Source organism: Trachurus japonicus, chromosome 1 (assembly GCF_045865225.1).
Source record: "Trachurus japonicus isolate A0001 chromosome 1, Traja_1.0".
Taxonomy (NCBI): Eukaryota; Metazoa; Chordata; class Actinopteri; order Carangiformes; family Carangidae; genus Trachurus; species Trachurus japonicus.
Window position 1 is genome coordinate 8371740 of NC_140907.1, and position 21513 is coordinate 8393252.

Consider the following 21513-nt stretch of genomic DNA (forward strand, 5'->3'; position numbering starts at 1 on the left):
TGTCACCCGCTATTATTCGACTTTCTTAATTCAGTGGGTGTGTAAAACATTTAATTTCCCTGCTACAGCCGAGGCTGGGCCTGGAGGAAGAGATGGGGAAGAGAGCAGAGAGGAGAGGAGAAGAGAAGAGAGAGGAGCGCAGCGGCACTTAACTGGTTTTGTTATGAGGGCCCGATGTGAGCTCTGGCTGGCGTTGCGGAGCCCCAATCAGGTGCCATTACACCCGGTGTTTGAGAATACCATTGGCTGGTGGGGAAAGGAGCTGTGCGCAAAACCAGCCCCGCTGCTCACACTCGCCTTACAGAAGCCGAGCTGAGAACATCATCCGCTTTGAGCGCTTAGGCGCAGTGATTACATCCTCACAGAGAGAGATAGAGGGGGAAAGTCCTGTTATTCGCCAGTCTTTATTTAGAAGTTGCATTCCTTATAGATTCCGGCGCTGCGTAAATAGGAGGTTGTTGTTTTCCCCTTTTTCTTTTTCCTTTTCTTTTTTCCTGCCTATGTGGAATTTCCTGCTTTGTTTTGTGACTTTCTGTGAAGAAGGGGCAGTCTGTTCTGTGCACAGGGAGTGTTGGCTACGCGTCCTGGCTCCAGCCTGCAATGTTTGCGCTGACGCCAAAACTCACAGACCGGTGCAGAATTGATTAAAACAGAGAAGCTCGGATCAAATGGCTGTGCTTTTCACAGCTGAAACGACACAATGTTCCACTGACCCGAGGCAGAGGAGAGGAATTTTCGTATCGGGCAGCCTTGTTGCTGTTTATTCCACTGCCTTTTTACGGACAGAGGAAATGGGAAATGCTCATTTCTTGTAAGAAAACGGAATAACACTTTCTTTTTTTATTATTTTGCTCGTCTTTAAGTGCACTTTGAGAGAGGGAGAGGAGATGATTTGGTTAATATTCCTACTCTCCATCCTGGATGGAACTGTCTCCCAGCTACATTACTCCGTGCCAGAGGAGCAGGAGCCTGGCTCCGTGGTTGGGAATATTGCAGAGGATTTGGGGCTGGACATTACCAAACTTTCCGCTCGCCGCTTTCAGACGGTGCCTAGTTCACGGACACCCTATCTGGAGGTGAACTTAGAAAACGGTGCGCTCCTGGTGAAGGAGAAAATCGACCGGGAAGAAATCTGCAAGCAGACCATCCCATGCCTGCTGCACCTGGAGGTGTTTCTGGAGAACCCGCTGGAGCTCTTTCGCGTGGAGATCGAGGTGATGGATATCAACGACAATCCGCCCAGCTTTCCGGAGACGGACATTTCCGTGGAGATATCAGAGAGCGCCATCCCCGGGACCCGTTTCCCGGTGGAGAACGCCTTCGACCCGGACGTGGGCACAAACGCGCTCAGCACATATGCCATAACGAATAATAACTATTTTTACCTCGACGTGCAGACACAGAGCGACGGGAACAAGTTTGCGGAGCTGGTGCTGGAGAAGCCGCTGGACAGGGAGCAGCAGGCGGTGCACCGCTACGTGCTGACGGCTGTGGATGGGGGCATCCCGCAGCGGACCGGGACGGCTCTGCTGGTCGTTAAAGTTCTGGACTCGAACGATAACGCGCCCACGTTTGACCAGTCCGTGTACACTGTTAACCTGCGGGAAAACTCGCCCTTGGGCACTCTGGTCATCCAGCTCAACGCCACGGATGTTGACGAGGGACAAAACGGGGAAATAGTTTATTCTTTCAGCAGCCACAACACTCCGCGGATAAAGGACTTATTCAATATTGATGCCAGAACAGGTAGGATCGAGGTGGCGGGGGAGGTGGACTATGAAGAGAGCAACACGCATCAGATCTATGTCCAGGCGAAAGATCTGGGTGCCAACGCGGTCCCTGCGCATTGCAAAGTGCTGGTCAAACTCGTGGACGTGAACGACAACACGCCGGAGATTGGTTTCAGCACCGTGACCGAGTCCGTGAGCGAGCAGGACGCCCCGGGCACCGTGATCGCACTTTTTAGCGTCTCCGACCGGGACTCTGGTGAAAACGGGCAGATGAGCTGCGAGATACTGGGAGACGTTCCTTTCAAGCTGAAATCCTCTTTTAAAAACTACTACACCATCGTGACGGACGGACCGCTGGACAGAGAGAACACGGACTCGTACACCATCACCGTGGTGGCCAAAGACAAGGGTCAGCCCTCGCTCGCCACCAGCAAGTCCATCAAAGTGCACGTCTCCGATGAGAACGACAACGCGCCCCGTTTTACGCAGGTGGTGTATGATGTGTATGTAACTGAGAATAATGTGCCCGGTGCGTTCATTCACGCCGTGAGCGCTTTGGACCCTGATATAGGACAAAACGCTCTTATTACCTACTCCATATTGGAGTGTGACATACAGGGCATGTCTGTGGACACGTATGTGTCCATAAACCAGGACACCGGCTACCTTTACGCGCTGCGCTCTTTTGATTATGAGCAACTGAAGGAGTTCAGCTTCATGGTCCAGGCTAAGGACTCTGGCGCGGCTGAGCTCTTCTCTAACGCCACTGTAAATGTGATCATAGTTGACCAAAACGACAACGCTCCCACTGTGATAGCCCCCATCGGGAAAAATGGCACGGCCAAAGAGCACCTGCCGCGCTCCGCGGAGCCCGGATACCTGGTGACGCGTATAGTGGCCATGGACGCGGATGACGGCGAGAACGCACGGCTGTCCTACAGCATCCTGCGGGGCAACGAGATGGAGATGTTCCGCATGGACTGGAGGACCGGGGAGCTGAGGACGGCCCGCAGGATCTCTCCCAAGCGGGACCTGCAGGGCTACTATGACCTGCTGATCGAAGTCAGGGACCACGGGCAACCCCCCCTCTCCTCCTCCGCCAGCGTGAGCGTAATCCTGGTGGACAGCGTGGTGGAAGGCCGCAGCGGGGATCGCGGCTCGGCCTCCAAGGCGAAAGAGACCTCCCTTGACCTCACCCTCATTCTCATCATCGCCCTGGGCTCCGTTTCCTTCATCTTCCTCCTGGCCATGATCGTGCTGGCCGTGCGCTGCCAAAAGGACAAGACGCTCAACCTGTACACGTGCCTGCTGGCCGGCGACTGCTGCCTGTGCTGCAGCTCGTGCTGCAGCAGGCAGGCCCGCGGCCGCAAGCAGAAGAAGCTGAGTAAATCCGACATCATGTTAGTTCAGAGCACCAACGTGACATCAGGGGTCGGGCCCGTGGGGCAGGTGCCCGTGGAGGAGTCTGGTGTGGGCGGCGTGGGAGGGGGCTTCGGCTCCCACCACCACCAGAACCAGAACTCCTACTGCTACCAGGTGTGTCTGACACCGGAGTCCGCCAAAACGGATCTGATGTTCCTCAAACCGTGCAGCCCCTCCCGCAGCACTGACACGGATCACACCAACCCCTGCGGCGCTATAGTCACGGGTTACAGTGACCAACAACCGGACATCATATCCAATGGCAGTATTCTCTCTAATGAGGTAAGAGAGGCCTGAATCAGCCCCTTGTCGCCCGCGGGGGTGGGGGGTTTCCGGTCACCTCCAAATCAATTATATTGAAAGTGCAACAGGAACGTTATTTTTAAAGGGTTAACCACAAAAAAAGCTCCTCTTAGAAAACCAACAGCTGTGTCCGCTTCACGTCAAAGCGCGTTATCCATTCTGGTCACGCGGAGCCAAAGTCTCCGAGAGCATGAAAATGGTTATCAGCTTTTGACTTGGCTCAGCGCTGCTCAGTGGCCTTTAATCATTGTCATGCGTAATAGCGATGGGACGTGTCAATGGTGAAATCCCATGTGGCCTTTTAGTTCAATCGCAATAGAATAAACGCTGTCAGACCAGCTTTTTATGTCGCGCGCAACAGAGTGTGTGTGAAAGACTTTGGGCATAACGTGCTTATAATTTTCCAGTCAGGGCTCCAGCCTTGAAGATGCTTTATTTATTTTTTTATTTTTGTTTTTATTTTTTTCTGTCTCTGGTGCTTTAATCTGACCTATATATTTAACACGAGCGCGCACAGATGGGGAGAGAGGGGGATTTGTCTTTAATTTATTCCAAAAAAATTGGGAGATTTGGGTAACCTGTCTGGCAAAGGCGTGGCAGCTGTTATCAAGTGTGTGATAATTATAAAAGAAGCGGGTGCGTTAACAGATTGAGCTGTTTTTCCAGGAAGTTTTTGCAGCCTATAAAAACCTCTCCAAGTGCGCATTTTCTTTGAGCGCAACACAGTTTGGTTACATCAGAAGGCTTCCCTCTCCTCCCTCAGCACCGGGCCAGATCAGTCAATATACGTATATATATATCCTACGCGGGTTGTAGAGTTCTGGGTGTAGAATATCATCAGATGGAGCCAGGTGGGTGATTTGACGAACCTGTCTCAATGCTCAGCCCGGTGCGCTCTGCTTCGGGATCTGGAGTTTGGAGGAGGAGGAGGAGAGGGAGGAGGAGGAGGAGGAGGAGGAGGAGGGGTGGGGACTTTTTTTGTGTGTGTTGATTGCAGTGCGGCTGGAGTGGAGCCAGACAGCCTTGCCTTTGCTATGCGTTAAATATTCCGTGCACGACCCAGCACGGCAGCACCGTGAACAAAGGTTGTTCAGTCTTAGCATCGGGCGGCTCAATCATTTACGCATTCAATCGCCTCCCTAACCCACTCTCCCCTGCTCTCGTCTCCTCTCGCCCACTCACTCACTCACTCACTCACCAAGTGGGTGCGCGGCGCATCGGCGGTTCCTCTCTGCGCGCTGTCACGGCTTCCTCTCACACAGTGACACGTTGACAATAATGTATTTATACGATCGTCTATATTTCCCTCGATTAACGAACCTCCTCCTTCAGTGTCTGCTAATTTTTTTTTTTTGCATTAAAAGTGACCAAGCCTGTTGTTTCTGTGGGTTTTCCAGACGAAACACCAACGAGCAGAACTCAGCTATCTGGTGGACAGACCCAGACGTGTCAACAGGTAGTGAAGAGCACACACACACACACACACACACACACACACCCCAACACACACACACATGCCTTTTTACCAATGTGTATGGTCCAGTGAGGCATATACCATCCGCCATCAGAGGACCTCTAAGATCCAATTGGCCTGGTGGATCCACAACCAGTCCACACATCTGTAAAATTGAATATTACACCCATCAGTATGAATCCCAGTATATTCCGCATCGTTAATTGTGGCTTTGAGAGGCTACATGGTTCCCAGTGTATCCATAACGTTCATCTTCAATTTGGCATCAGTCCCATAACTGACAGAGCAGTGCCTATTAAAACCCTAATGCTGGATTTCATTACATGCCATGTGTAACATCCAATTTAGACTCTTGACGGCCACCGTGACTGTATTAATGCAGTGTTGATTTCTGATTCTCCCTCTCTTTCTCTGTCTCTCTGCCCCTCATTAAATCCTTCTCCTCCTCTCTCTTCATCTTCCCCTTTCCAATATTGTGTCCTGACCTCTGTCTCTGCCCTCTTCATTACTCTCATACCTACCCCCCCCCCACCTCCTCCTCCTCCTCCTCCTCCTCTTGCTCCCTCCAGCTCTGCATTCCAAGAAGCAGACATCGTCAGCTCCAAAGACAGTGGTCACGGCGACAGCGAGCAGGGCGACAGTGACCACGACGCCACCAACCGGGGTCATTCTGCCGGTGAGTCCCTCCCCCACCCCCACCCCCAATCCCATAATTACACTGTCATTTCACAATGCTCGCCCCCCGCCCTCCCTCCCCTTTGGCCCGTTTTTAGTTTTCAGTGGTGTGCGTTTGCGATTGTGAATGGGATAATGCTGAATTGTTGGTCCGGACCGGTGACTTTTAATTTCCTTAATTTGAGAGTGTGTGAAGGCCTGGGCTCCGGAGGTTACATGGCTGATATGAACAGCCCCCCAGAGGTGTTGATTGTATTTCACACCCAGATGAAAGGGAGGGAAATTTGGAATTGTCTTTTCCTTCTTTCGTTGCTTCTTGCTTCCACCGCCCCCCCACCCCCACCCCACCTCCTCCACTGTTTGTAACCCTGCTGCTGATTCACGGAGTGGTACTGAAAGGACAGCGACTGGCAGCCAGGCTAGTGCTGAGGCCTCCGCTGCTTTAGTGGCACAAATCAATAGGTTCACTAGAGTGAAAGGGAAAAGGCATGGAAGCTAAAGTGGTATAATGAGATGCATTTCAATCAGCCCCTGCAGTCGGTGTATTGTACTGGCTATGTTGGTTATAGAGTCAGCTGATCCAACACATTAGCAGCTTTTGTAATCTTTGTATTTCTTAGCCACAATCCTTTTTCCCACTCTGGCATGAGTTCAAGTAAAGGTAAAGTATTGAAATTAGAGAAGATGTCCTCACTCTCACTTCAGGTTTATTTACTGACTCCTGTTTCCCCCCCCCCCCCCACTTTACAGTGCAGTAGATATTTTTTTTGCTTTTGGTTTTATCATAAGCCTCTGCTTGTTCTCTCTAAAATTCTATTAGGTTAGTACCTGTTTATTGATCAAAGTGGAGTCAGACGAAAAGCGGAGCGATACAAAATCTCATTTCATATTGAATTGCCCTTTCCCTCTGAAGGATTGTTCCACACGGCTTGTGTAAGACCCCTGCCTAGACCGGAACCTGCCAAATATCATCTCAGTGCTGGGAATACAAATAGAGCAGATTAGATAGGTGCTGCAGGATGGTGAACGGGTCCTCATCAGGCTTCACTGTGTTTGATATTATTAATGAACCAAGCCAAAATAGAGAGCCAATATGCAGCAGCGGTAGTGTCACTCCCTGCCCTCGCTGATGAAACAGGCTGCGAAGGTCAAACTGTGCGAGACTGAAATGCAGAATTGGAAGAAGTCCAAAGTCTTCATTCTTTCTCTTTTTAAAAAAATATATTGTTTTGTGAGATAATTATTGCCGTGGATGATGCTCCGAGTTGGATATCTTACATCAGAATGTGATCCATGCATATGTGGAACAGCACAGTCATGCAGAGTTTGGCTGCAATTTCCACTCAACAGACCAGATGCACACGCACACACACACACACACACACACACACACACACACACACACACACACACACACACACAGACATAGACACTAAAGGGGTGGCAAAACATAGAACATGTGCTATGGTTATGAGTAAGTGCTATGCATTTAACACATTCAGCCAGCAGGTAACCCTGGGCTTTAATAAGAAATCATCCATGACATGATATTCAAGGACAGGCCCTGTTGAGTGCATTTTAAAAAAAAAATTGATCTTATGTGGAATATTGTCTTGAGTTCACCAGCACAGCTACAGGATCGCATTTATGAACCGATATCATGTTTCCTCGGCTTTGGCTCGGCTCCGAGCGCGCTCATTTGGCACCGGCCCCCTTTGGTGCTGCACTGTGTATTTCATATGAAGAAAGCCACATTTGTTCCTCATGTTGGATTTAGAAGGGAACAGCTTACCACTCCATGGGAGGTAATATCACACGACTGGTATTTTGGAAAGAGGGACACTTGAGTTCCACAGACTTCTGTAAACAAAACCAGACGCTGTGTGTGTCTCTGTGTCTGTGTGTGTGCGGGTGTAAAGGTATACCATTGTCTGATTTAATATGTAGGTGTATAGATGATACCTGCATGTAATCAGCTGCTGCTGTGTGTGTGTGTGTGGTCTGTGTGGAGGAAAAACAAGGCTCGGTGATGATGTCTGTATTGAAAAGGAGTTTTCCTTTGAGACGTTGCTCTCGGAAGCTTAAATGAGATTCAGTTTAAGAGGAGAGAGTGGTAGCTGCTGCTTGGCTCTCTGCCAGGTGCATATTGCCTCTACATACAGAGTACCACTGCTCATTTACGTATCAGTATGTACATGTGTGACTTTTTCTTTTTTCTCTTTCTATTCTTTTTTTCTCAATTTTTTTGTGGGGGTAAATACAGAGGGATTAGAACATGCTTGGTTGTCTCATGTGGTTGCTATGTTTGTGTGTGTGTTACCGTCAGCAGTTGTCTGGATAAGTTTTGTGCTGAGTGCATGTTCTTGAGCAAAAAAGCCAAACTGCATAAGCCTGAGCCAAGTCTATGTATAGACTTACACGTATTTCCATCCCTTACTGCAGTGTTTGTGTGCATAGGCAAATCCATGTGTGCACATGCATACACACCGTTATACTGTATATAGCCTGTATGTAAATATACTAGCATTCTGTATGTGTGTGCGTGTATGTGTGTGTGAGTGTCTGACACACACATATTCTCTTTCAGGGTTTGTGGCAGGGTCTCATCCTTCATTCTGTCTCCCCCACACGTTGGCTCTCCGCAACACTCGGCTGATCAGTAATTCATTTCCAGAACCTTTGCATAGCAATTATCAAAGGAGGGTTAGAGGCAAGGTTTCCTCACGGGACGGCGAAGGCACACTCTCCCTTTTGGTGCGCCTCGGAATATTTCAAATCAAGAGGAAACCATTTCCAGTTGGCATATCATCAACTACACCTGCCGTAGCTTCCCGCTCGGCCGCTCGTCTGACACTTTAGAAAATAAGTCTCCTGACGTGGTTTTAAATCAAAGGGACACTGCCTGTGAGGCTGGGATATCACCGGATACCTTTAAAAAGTGGGCAAATGGCTTTTCTGATAGCAGCGTGTCTGGGGCGAGGCACCGTTACGTCAGGAGCCAAAGCACTATTGATTGACTGCTACACCTTTTTTTTTTACATCCTCTCTTTGCAACCTCTTTTTTTTTTTAGGTTGTTTGATTCATATTAGACACTGCTTCCCTCATTATTTCCCTCATCATCCTAATAAGAGCTGGCGGGAAGAGCAAGCAAAACAAAAAAGGTGACAGATAAGACGGTCTAAAATATTCATCAGTGAAAAAATTTGGCATCTCAGAAACATTCGATCAGCTGCGAGAGACTGCGTGACGGGTGGGAGACTGGAAACGATCATTATCATGACGTTTGTTTTTGGTGAGAACAACAGCCGTGACAAATGGGACAATTAAATCACTGTGGCAATGGTGTATTAGATGGCTGATTATGAATTAGCGGTGGGCACCGTGTTGCAGTTTCCCATGTCAGTGAGCTGTCAGAGGAATTTAGCATGCAAGCTTTTGAAGCACCCTCCTCCCAGGGCCCCCGAGATGCTGACAGAACCAGGGCTGTAGGATGAACGATTGGTTCAGAAATATTGATTCACGTCGAGATAACATGACAAATATTTATGGCAGTGATTCAGGGGGAAAACACGGAGGACGTCTCAGGATTAGTTCAAAAGCTTAAATAATCAAAACAATTAAGGCACCGTGTTGAGTATGTAAGAACTTAAAATGACAAGAACAACACCAAAGAACCAGTTACTTCAAAGGAACCCTTCCAGTCGGGGACACAACTTTCAGTCCAGCAGTTTAAAAAGTAACAATCCAAGTCCATCAAGTCCAAAACCTTAAAGGGATAGTTAAACATTTTGGCAAATTGGCCCATTGCCATAATCCCTATAGTTTTAGGAGTAGGTTTGTTACCTTTAATTGTCGGTGCAAGCTATTTCTAGAACGGCGGAGCAGAGCCGTGAGCTGCTCAGAGCTATGCTATGGAGGCTAATGGGATTTCTTGGTTTCCCTCATCAAACTCATCAAATACACAATCCAACAACTCCAAAACGCTCTGGTGGACAAGTTGTGACCTGTACATTCACCACACTATGAATGTGTGTGTATTTGATAAGTTTGATGAGGGAAAACAAGAAATCCCATGAGCCTCCGTATCGTAGCTCTGAGCAGCTCGCGGCTCTGCTAAAAACATTCTAAAAACAGCTCACACCGACAATTAAAGGTAACAAACCTACTCCTAAAACTATAGGGATTATGGCAATGGGCCAATTTGCCAAAATGTTGAACTATCCCTTTAACTTTCACACAAAAGAACCACAACAAATGCTCACATGTGAGAAGCTGGAACCATCGCAGACGGTATTTTAACTCGGGAAAGATGTGACCTGGCAACACGGTTAAGATGCAAATAAAACATAAGCACTAGTCTTTTAAACCCCACTAGCAGAGGACAGAAAATATCTCAATGTGACATGAAACAGTAAAAATCTATTACAGCCAAAAGGATAAAAACATTGCCTCGATAAAAAAAAAAAAAAAAAAAAAAAATCAATTTGAATTTTGCCTGGAACAGGTGGAGATGTCACCTCTTCTAAGCTGCCCGCTTTGTTGAACATCGATAAAATTCATAATAGGGAAAGGGAACAATCAATCCCTTTGATTCATTAATTGACTAGACTGTTTAGATTACTGGAAGGTAACTTTCTCCTCTTAAACTAAGCAGAAGGAAAAGAAAACTGTATCAATCATGACCTCTGTGCAGCACTGCTTAAGGTAGATGAAAAAGTGTATTCACCTCTTTAACCTGCTGAGATCTGTGTGAAAATGAGTTCCCTACAGCAATTAGAACATGTCATGGAATGATTACCGATACACTGAGACATTTCTTCGAGTGGCTTGATGAATGTGCTCTTGGTATGTAAAGGCTGAGCCTCGTGAATGAGCTGAATGGCAGATTAAGTGTCTTCAACCCTGAAAAGGTTGAAAAAGAATCTCCTCGCCCGAGCGCTGGCGCATATGAATGTGCCTCCATTTAAAAAAAAAACATACAGAGTGAAGAAAGTAAAGCAACGTATATTCATTGCCTCAGACAGGGGGCCTTAGATATTAATTACTGAGGTGAAACATAAGGCTGTGAGACTAATGGAAACAGCAAAGTCCTGGGAGTCATAAAGATGCTTTGGCCATGAGTAACACTCCCATCACCCTTCTTGCCCAGAGATTTAACATCAGCGAACATCTGCTCCAGCCAGGTTGCAGAGCTACACTTCCTACAAGAAACCATAAAACATGACGTCAGGGTACGTGTCGGTAATGCTCAAAGGGACGCGTGACTAGTAGCCTCATTTAAATTGTTCTCTAACGCTCTCCAGTACAGAAAATAACAATAACTCCATCACTTCTCAGTTTGTGAGTAAACATGCAAAGGGAGGGGGTGGGGGGGGGGTTTCTACTTTATTACAACCTGGCTCTTATCTTGCATGTTGTACTTGCTGAAATGTTCTGGATGCAGCTGCCCAGATCTTAAGCTATCCACCATATTTCCTCAAACCTAATAGGAAAAAAAGAAACACAGGCCAAAGGTTCCACAGTTTTCTAATAAAATGAGTAATTGCTTCTTCCAAGTAAAACACAGTAAGGTCAGGTAAGGTCAGGCCACTGGATTCCAATCAAAAGTTTGCAAAGGTTTGAGCAGCCATGGTCAATATTCCTGTTAATGTGAACAGTTCAGTAAGTGGAAGATGAAATGATCTCCAAAAGGCATCAAGTTAAACATGAAACACTCTTCTGCAATATTTTAAACAACATCCGTGTATTATTTTTGTTTTCTACAACTTTAGAGTGAAAAAGGGAAACAAAGCAGCAGCCTGCAAAAGAATGGGAAACCCAGGAGACTTGAACTCTCAGATAATTTTGACCAAGGTATCAGACAAGATATTTACTATTTACACACTGTGATAGTTTCCAAAGAGGGGGCTACTAGGTATTAACTATGCAGGGTGTCCAAACCTTTGCTGTGGGCCCTTTTCCTTTTCTGACATTTTGAAAATGTAAAAGTTGAAAAAAAAAAGAATTGTTTAAAGCCGCCCTGTGGAGTTTTGCACATTTGCGGCATCTGCCATGTTTTTTTCGAGTCCTGCAACAATAACAGTCAGCGTGCGCGAGTGACGCTCTTCCATCGCGCAAATGCGTAATTTCCTGGGCGACAGCGCGGTTATGTCGCTCCTCAGAGGCAATAGCACTTCTAGGCAAACCAAAGACTGTTGTGTGGTGGAGATGCGTTCAATGATCATCCTAATGACTCGTTTGGCAGTGGCAACGGACATTGGTTTATATGTAAAAACTCCACAGGATAGCTTTAAAATGTAAAGGGAATGTGTCATCTGTAACTTTATGCCTTTTGGAGATCATTTCATCTTCCACTTGCTGAACTGTTCACATGAACATAAACTTCGACCAGGGATGCCCACACTTCTGCATTTCTGTTACCATGGCTAAGCAAAAAAAACATTCCAGTGTCCAGTCTAGCCTTTAAAGACTGACCAACTCCCATTAGCTTGAATGCCAGACTTCCTGTAGCAATGTCACTGTGTTACCTTTTATTCTGCTGAGCACAATGTTATCAGCTCATGGACATGATGGGCCGGGGTGAAGAAAAAATCATTCCTGAGTAATAAATCATAATTAGGTTTAAATGGTTTCAGTCAGTAGGTCTCGGCGTTTGAGGCATTGTCTGTGTAACGCAGCAAGCTCCATTCAAAGAAGAGAGTCAGTGATGAAAAGGCATACAAACCAGAGGTCATCCGCCGGCCTCGCTGTACTACAAGGGGTCGTATTAATCAAACGGACATCTTGGCTCTCCTCTCCAGCCCCGTTGCCGTGGAACAAACATTGAAAATGGTAGCTGCCTCTCAGAGACCCAGAACAATTTCTCTGTCTGTCATTACTGGACATGGTGGGAGCCATATTGCTGTGTTTTGGCCCTGGGAGGTCTCTGGTTTACTCATCACAGCCTCACTGGCCAACTTGTACGAGGAAGCTATGTTGCTCCCCTGCCGTCTTGAGCTGCTGTCCAAATATTGACGTCTGTGTCGGTATTCTCTGTGGAACAGTGGAGGACAAGATGAAAAACAGAGGTATGGATAGAAGACACTCTCTACCTGGGGGAGTTTTTTTTCTATTCTTTTCTTTTCTTTTTCTTTTTTTTTTAGAGAAAACAAGATAACGACGGAGGAAGAAACGGGCACAGAGGATTAACTGTGAGCAAAAAAATAACAAGAGACAGAGAGAGAGGGGGGACGTAACACAGAGGGACTAATAGAGACAGAAAGAGGGACACAGACAGATGAATGGGTGCAGGGGAGGGAGTGCAAACCTGAGTGCAGCAGCTATATACGTATGCCCACAAAGTGAATTCAAACATGCGGCTTATGGTTTTTTTTCCCCCGGATTTGTTTTTCCTTCATTTCCCCGCTCCCAGTTGCTGGATGTACGTCAGGCGGTGCAATTAGTCAAATCACGCCGACGTGGGATTTCGGAAACACGCAGAGATGTAATGAAAAAGAAAAAAAAAAGAACAGAAATGCTGATTGCTTATTAGCAAGTAGATTGTGTTTGCATTATGTAGCGTCATTTACATCCCCTGGTGTGTGTATGCAGCCACGTGTGTATGTGCTTATATACTATGTGTGTGTGTGTGTGTGTGTTCTTTCTGCCTGATGAGGTCACGATGAGAGATAGGGCTGCTGGCAGGGCCTGTCATTGCCAGTCACTGTTCTGCTTGTTGTTTTTGCTTCCTGCCCGAGGAAGAAAAGGTGCTCGGCGAGGATCAACAGCCACTGGGTGTCATGTGCGCGTGGCCTGTCTCTCTGTTTACATTTACATATCTTCACATTAGGAGAGTATTTTTAAACGTGTGTGTGTGTGAGAGTGTGTGCTTGCAAACATATGTGTCAATGTAGCTTTTTTTTTTTTAAGAGTGAGCCGCCAGGCAGAAATCAGGGAGTATATAGTTTGGAAGCCGGTGACAAGAGTTTTCTGAGCCTGATGTACGGTAAACAGCAGAGTGCTGCAGACTATATTTACCCATCATCTCCGGAGCGCAGTACGCCCTTGTGCCTGCTTAATAATATACTCAGATATGAGCGATATGGAACAAAGCGAGCCCTCTCTTAATCCGTCGACATGAACTCTATCTGCTTCCCTGCAATATGTGCACGTTGGTGGTGTTGGCGCCCTGGCTACTACTGCACCAACCCGCCATGTTATTGCACACAGTGGCACCGAGATGATTGGAGGGCGTTAAGGTCAACACCCCTGTGTGTCCAAGTAGGAAATCCATTTGCAAAAAAAAAAAAAAAAAAAGTCGGTTAAAACGCTAAAAGACCGGCTTAAAGGTGGGAATTAACAGAAATAGCATGATTTTAATGCCTCCAGCTTTTAACGGCAACATAAATATACATCAGCTTCCCCCGGGGTGAATCAGAGGGGAGATGCAACCAGACACAGAATCTGATCTGGTATTTACAGTTACAGACCCCCCCCCCCCCCCTCCCTCTCCTCTCTCTACTCTCCCTCAGTGTAGCTTTTCCCTCCTCAGTGAGAAATTTAGACAGAGATTCTTGTTGTGTTCTCCACCTGATCACGGTGTCTGTCTGTCTCTCCGTCTCTTGGTGAGAGCAGAGCTGCTGCTGCTGCTCACACACAGCCCACACTAGATGCTACAGTAGGTGGTGATGAAAACAAACCGAGTCTTCTGGCAGGCAGGAAGCAAAGTGAGCGCTGCTGATTCTGCAGGGCCAGACAGGGAAAGACAGAGGTAAACGGACCAAATCTGACACCTGACATATTCAAAACTCGCTGAATCGATCACGAAATGTTAAATAAAACACGGAGGAAAGTGTCCGTCAGCCCTTATGGGCAGTTTTACCCCCCCCCTCTCCTCCCTGCCTCTTTTTTTTCTTCTCCTGCAGGAATATTGCACTGTAATCCTTTATATAATTAACTTTATCAAAGTTTAAGCAGAATTTTACATCTGCATTTATTCTTATTTATTATTTAAGGCTCTTATCCACATGACCCTGAAGAGTTAGATGATAAGAGAAAGAAAGTGGAGAGTTGCCACTGCTTAAACCTAAACCCCTCCCCCTCCTCTCCGTCTCCCCACCTCTGTCTCACCCCTCTTCCCATCTCCATCTGCAAGGCACAGGTCTCCCCCTGTCTTTTCTGGCCATTGCTCTTTCCATCTGTGGTTGCCTGGGTCTTCCCTCCCCTTCCTTATGGTTCCCGCAGTCTTGCTGCTTCTCCTGCCTGCTGTCTCGCTGGCTGTGAAATCTGTGCCCCCCCCCACCACACACACACACACACTCCCTCCCGTCTGTCTGGCCCTCGCTGTCTCTCGTCTGCGAGCTCCGCGGCTCCTCTGGCCTCTCTGGTCACTGCACAGTCTTGTAGCGTGTCTCGCTCCCCGTGAGGCCTGAATTAGCAACGCCATTAGATCCACATGGTGCACACAAACACACACACACTCACATGAAAAAAACAAAAAAAAAAAACAACAAATCAGCCACAGTAGCTCTCAAACAACGTGTTGACAATACTGCGGTTAACAATACTTATATGTCAGCGGACGACATTTACAGTGAGAATAACAGATGTGATATTCTCTCTCTGCCTCCTGTGTTACATTTAGGTTAAATTTATCTCATATTTTTTAATAAATGACTGAATATAATAATACCTAGTAATATGGTAACATTATAATAAAAACTAACAATCTCTGCTTCTGTGTTATTGCACCAAAGCTGCCTAATCCATCCATCCGTTTCATTTCCTTGATAGAGGTGATAACTATGCAGTGTTTACATTTTCAGCACAAAGAGCTCTGTTCTTTGCTAATGCATTCTTTACCAATGCTCTGTCTGTCTGTAATATTAACTGTGACTAAAAATACAGATTCAATTATACGTATATCTGTTTAACTCAGAGCAACGTGCAGATGAGGTGAAATGACTTTTTGCTTTGAACTGTGCAGGAGAACGTGTAGTTTGAGAAGCAAAAAAGCCCAGGACAAAGTGCTGCAGCTCTGTAATCTCATTGCTGTGAGCGCTCGGTAATGACTGAAGCCCAGCTCATGTGAGCGTATCAACATTTTTCATCAGGTCTTCCCCTCTGTCGTCTGGACAGTCAAGAGACGACGGTCTGGAGAGACTTAAAGAAGAATATCAACTGGGGATATAAAATAGGAGGGACGTAAAATGAATTTTGAAAAAAGTGAGAGAGACATGACCCTCAATTACTTATTCCTATCTTCATAAGAAGCCTCTCACACACTAGTATTTATATTTGCAAGTTTAGTCACAAATTTTTAGCATCGTGAAGCAGGAACTCGTCTGAAATGCACACAACTTTCAGTCTGAGAGCAAACAAACAAAAAGAGCCTTGACACCGTGCACCTTAGTATGTATGAGCTTTTTTTTTCTCTCTTTGCCTCTTTCATTGTTGGCAAACATAATCCATAATCCATGACAGGCTGATGTTTGGAGATTTAGTCTTAATATGCAGGAGGAGAATGAAGCAGGAGGCATGGAAGAGCCTTTTTTTCCCTCAGTTTGAAGCTGCAGGACGAGGTGAAAACACACACACCTTGATATCCTGCTGGATGATTGTTACTTCTGTTCTGATTATTAAAAGTAATACATAGTATTCCTTCCACCATCCCTCTCTGTCTCTGTGTATAAATACACCGTCTAGGCTGATCTGTCTTTAGTGTAAGTGTCTATCGATGTATATACTTACATTACGTTGTTTCATGTGTGTGTGTGTGTGTGTGTGTGTGTGTGCTTTTAGTAATAGAGGAACAGTGGCATTATCAGTGGAATGGATCAGTAGAATAGATTTGTGTAAGTAGACCCTTTGATCTGAAGCCCCCTCAGCCTCGGGGAGTTCCAGATGACAGATCGTCTGCTTTCTTTGTTTCTCTCTCTCTCTCTCTCTCTTCCTGTAATGCCTATTTCCTCCTCTCACCCTAAACTGCACATTTTCCTTCTTTGATCGTGCCATTCTGGCGATTTCTCTCCACATTGTCCTGGCTCCGCTGGAAATAAAGAAGAAAAAAAAAAGCAGGAAAACTACAAATCCAATCTGTACATGAGTAGAGAATGGCTGCAGGGTCTCATTATTGTGATGACTCTGTTCACGTCCCTTGTTCCTTTCTCTTGCCTTTTATAATCTCTCTCGTACTCTCTCTTTCCCCCCGTCCTCCTTTTCTCTTTTCTCTCTAAGAGCGCGTAATTAACATAACTGGTACCTCTGTCATGCTGGTCGCGTGTGTGTGTTATTCTATTATATCATTTCAGATGTTAATTTAATCTTTTTTTATGTTGATGTTTTGTTTTTGGCAGTAGCGCCGTGTCAATTACACACTTTGTCGGTTTGTATAGGGATGATTGACATTAGAGTGTGATTAAGCAGCCAGTGATTTTTTTTTTTTTTTGTGGCACATTTCTTAACATAATTGTCGTTTTTGTGAGTGTGTGTGTATGTGTGTGTGAGTGTGTGCAAAGATGATGGAATATGGATTCATATTTTGTCTCTTGGTGTTTGGGAATCAATTGTGAGTCTGAGGATGTTGATGTGGAGAGGGGGTGAAATGTTTTCGCAACACCACATCACTTTGATTGCACATTTCATTCGGAATGAATGAGGTGAGGAGGAAAACAAACAATTCGCTTCATCAATGTTGGCCTTGTCTCTTTGATGAATAGCTTTTGCCGCTCTTTTTTTCGCTCGCGACATTGGCAAATGATTGCTAACTTGTGTTCTCTCTTCTGGTTTCTTTCTCTCATCTCCACCCCCCCCCCCCACCCCTCCATCTCGCCCTTTCCACTCCAACTATCTGGGCCGCCTCTGCTCCAACGCTCCCTCTTCTTTCTTTTTCCATTTACTTATCATCCCCATGTCTATAATCTTCCATCTATCTTTCCACCCTTTCCATTTCTGCTCGCCTCGCTCCTGCTTCCTCTTTCCCGTTCCCTCTATCTGTATCCGTTCTGGCAGGTGCTGACCTGTTCTCCAACTGCACAGAGGAGTGCAAGGCCCTGGGTCACTCCGACCGCTGCTGGATGCCGTCGTTCGTGCCGTCCGACGGGCGCCAGGGGCCGGACTACCGGAGCAACCTGCACGTGCCCGGCATGGACGCCACACTGCCCGACACTGAGGTACCCTCGTCTGTCAACCTCGCCGACCAGCTCACCATGACCTCGTCCACCATCGTCTCGTCCAACGATAGGTCATTCTCCACCTTTGGCAAGGACGGTCAAAGGTCACAGTCACACCACAGCCTTCACCATCACCTCCATCAGCAACAGCAGCAGTACAGCTCCAGCACGCTAGAGAGGAAAGAGTATGATAGGGGGACCCTACCGTACAAACCCACCTTTCTCTGTGAGTATCAGTATGAAAGCTCCCTGGGACCCTATGACTTTGGTCTGGTCCAGTACAGATACTAAAAGGAGGGGACGATGAATCTGCCTCTTGATTCCGATCTGGACTTTTTATGTTGTTTATCAACTTTTTAGTTCTTCTTCTATTTTTAAGGAGCTTTTTTCTTTCTTTCTTTTTTCTTTCAAATACGGCTTTATCTTTCGTTGTATTGTTTGTTTTGCTTTTTTTTTTTTTTGTAAATTATAATTTCTTTTATTGAATGTAAAGTGTAATCTATTATTTCTAACTCCCCACCTCCAAAACCTCTTTTTTTGAAATTTCTCAATCTAACCCCATCCCGACCCTACAGACTGTCTGTAATCATGTCACTTGGGCTAAAATAAACAATTTAAAATTGGACTCTTGTTAAAGTCCCTATTTCTTTCTTTTTCCTTTTCTCTAAATTTTACCCCCCCTCAAAGTCCTTTTTATCTGATGCTCATATAAGTAAAGGTCACCGACACATGCACACTTCACCTTTCTATTCTCGCCATCATTGCACGCGCCGCGATTAAAACACAGTTTGAAGCGCATAGAGAGGCAACAAATGCTAGATCCTCTCATGTACTGAAGGACATGTTTTTTTTCCCATTTGCTGAACAACAATCTCAAGCGCGATGACTTCCCTACTGAGCAGCTTGAAAGGTGAAACACACAGCCCACGCTTCTTCTTTCTCACAAGCACTGAAGTCCATTCCGTACTAAAACGGAAGTCTGGAGTATCTATACTTGTTTGCTTGTGGATCAATACCTGACATAAAGAAGGGTGGGCTGTCAACCGGGAGGTCAAGATTTCTTCTGCTGGAAAAGTCACGTACCACCGAGTTACTGTGCGAGAAAAGGGAGGGAAGCTATTGCAATATAAAGTGATTTCAAATTGGCAAATGATGAAATATATTCACAATACATTGCAGTAAAAGAAAAGGAAAATATAAAAGTGAATTTCAAGCCTGCATCTCCAAAGAAACTGAATGGGATCCTCTTTTTGAAAAGGATGGCAGGACACTTCTCACAGCTTTCAATTGCTTTCCAGGCTCCCACATTACATGAATATTCTATTAGCTCTAAGAGTAGAGAATGGATTTGATATACACATTCAGTAAAGAAGTCATTTCCGGTCAAGTCACCACCATGTTAACCACCATCCTTCATGAAACCGCATGCTGACTGTGTGGGCTGTCTCTCAGGTAAACCATGAGCACCATAACCTGTTTTTGTTTTGTTTTTTCCTCATTTCCCCCCCCCCACATTCTGTTTTCTTGTTTGCAACTTACCAAACACAGCCAAGCAATATTCCTCTTGCACATCAGGACTGCGTGGAAAATAATTGGTATTTAGCCTTTAGGTGCTAGAGCCTGCCTCGCTCCAAATATAGCTGCCTGTGCGTCTGCTCATCTCGTCTGCCTCCCAGGGTTTAGGATAAATGCACTCCACATTCACTCGGTCCAGGACTCACAACTTTATTTCATATCATTTCACTTTTTTTTTTTTTTGATTTACGATTTCTCCCTTTTTTCTTAATTTATTTATTTATATATATATTTTTTTTACCTTTTTTCCTGCTCTGTTGAAATTAATCGACCACACGCTGCCTCGGCAAAGGTTTTGTTGTTCATCAGTCTGTAAAAAATATGAGGAGAGTCCCAGAGGCTGAGGCTCTATTAACCAACAGGCATCATGTTCTACTTTTAAAAATAGCACCACGTGCGACTACTGGCTACGGCAACGCTCTGATCACCAGGGTTGCCTTGATAAAGGGTTCATAAATGTTTAATGATCCATTTATAGATAATTAATGAAGCAATTAGCGCTGTGTGTATTTTCTATGCATGCATTCTGTAGCCACCAAATCATGAACATTTATCTTCGCTGATGGACATGTTTTTTACCCAATTCCCAAATTAGTTTTACCATTATACTACGAGGACCGGCCTGTAAGTTATATAAATAGCTTCACAGAGAGTCCTTTGTGGCATGTATCCTTCAAGAGGCGGTATTTCGAGCCCATTGTGCCACTAAGAAATTCTCAAGGGAAAGGGTGTCATTTGTCTTAACAACTGTGTTCCTCTGTCTTTTCAGCCCGCAAAAGGATTTGCTAGCTCGTTCCACGTGGACCTGTCGGAGACAGCGTGAAATTCCTGCACCAGACCACCAACACTGATGCTATAGACAGCGAAAATAAAACTAAACAAACAGCAACCTGGACAACAGCAGCCTTGGTTAAACTTCATTATCTCGGGTGGCGAACTGTAACAAAGCCTTGGCAGTGGTCACCGAGGGAGGAAAGAAGAAATAAATACTGAGTAGCTGTAAAAACCTCTACATGTCGGAGGAAAAATCCAAGGCCTTATTCCTCTCAGCAGGACTGAGACCGAGGCCGAAACACTCGACACGTGAAGATTATAAAATCATCAGCAGAGAGAAGAGGAGGACAGACGAAGAGAGATCTGATTAACTCTCAGAGGTGTTTGGTTTTTGTTCTTGACTGAGGAGTTAGCCTCTAGAGATCTGTGTGTGCCTGTTTACATGAAGAAAAAAAAACAAAAAAAACTTATGTTTCTGTACAAACTACAACCAACGTCACACGGAACCCTTTAGCTATTTCTTATATTACGGTCACCACTAAGCCAACTGTACAGAGACTGTTGGGGGAAAACATGGAGACTGACAGCCAGAGTGGGCGAGAGACAGACAATGAGACAGAGGGCGAGAGAGCAGGTGTTGTACAGGTATGAAATACAGAAAAAAACGATGGGAAAGGGGACGAGCAGAGATGATGTGCAGTACTATAAATTCTGTATCTCTGGTTTTTTGACTTGACTGTCTTTATATAACTTCTCTTTTTTGTTTCTGTTGTTCTTTCTGTGTGGTTAAAGTGTGCAGACTCTAACATATTCCAACTTACAGTTACAGACAGGAACGTGCGGTCCGGAGCCAGGCTCAGGCCTCTTTCCAGTTTAGCCACTTCAGGAAGGCAAATTTTAACAAATACTCAAACGCTTAAGAAAAAAAAAAAGAAAAAAAAGAGTGAAAACAATCCTCATGTTGGATTTATTAATAAAATATCACAGATGAATGTTCTCATTTCTACACTAGTGACTAACAGTTCTCAAGTTCCTTCCTGAGCTGACTGCAGAGAAAGTGAACTGAGCCTTTATCAGGATGTGGTTCCCTCGATGCCATTGGCCTATACATAAACAATCAGACACATTCAGTGGTTTTTATCATGTGTGCAAAGTGTTTACTGTGCTATTTTAAAAAGCTTATAAATGAACATAAATCTATATATATAACTATATATATACAATATACTTTTTCTGAAAACTGTGTAACCATTGGTTAGTTTCTACACCTCATATTGTCATTCAATCTAATAATACAAAGTGCTACAAAATCAAGACTTGTATCGAATAAAATGCAGGAGGAGTGCTGTGGCCCAAAAAGCAAACCCCTTCACACCAACCATGGATTAAGTTGATGTTCTTATTTGATTG

At 45.4% G+C, this 21513-nt stretch overlaps 1 protein-coding gene across 3 annotated transcripts; it reads left to right on the plus strand.

Annotated features, from left to right (window-relative positions):
* The first annotated feature begins 289 nt into the window (after positions 1-289).
* On the plus strand, positions 290-21056 carry pcdh10a (protocadherin 10a). 3 transcript variants are annotated; one of them, XM_085762795.1, is made up of 5 exons: positions 290-3434; positions 4853-4911; positions 5499-5605; positions 17594-17980; positions 20099-21056. In XM_085762795.1, exons 1-5 carry the CDS (start codon positions 888-890, stop codon positions 20116-20118), a joined length of 3120 nt encoding a protein of 1039 aa, XP_085618921.1. In that variant the 5' UTR covers positions 290-887; the 3' UTR covers positions 20119-21056. The 3 variants fall into 3 exon arrangements, with proteins under 3 accessions (XP_085618921.1, XP_085619010.1, XP_085618837.1); XM_085762884.1 differs by having other exon boundaries at positions 17594-17754; XM_085762711.1 differs by lacking the exon at positions 20099-21056 and having other exon boundaries at positions 17594-18390.
* The last annotated feature ends 457 nt before the right edge of the window (positions 21057-21513 follow it).

What these genes read in the sequence shown, in the direction of transcription:
- pcdh10a (XM_085762711.1), top strand. Translation starts at nt 888, where the DNA reads ATGATTTGGTTAATATTCCTACTCTCCATCCTGGATGGAACTGTCTCC. An exon ending in GCAGTATTCTCTCTAATGAG is followed by an intron (nt 3,435 to 4,852) that starts GTAAGAGAGGCC and finishes TGGGTTTTCCAG; the next exon opens with ACGAAACACCAACGAGCAGA. An exon ending in AGACCCAGACGTGTCAACAG is followed by an intron (nt 4,912 to 5,498) that starts GTAGTGAAGAGC and finishes TGCTCCCTCCAG; the next exon opens with CTCTGCATTCCAAGAAGCAG.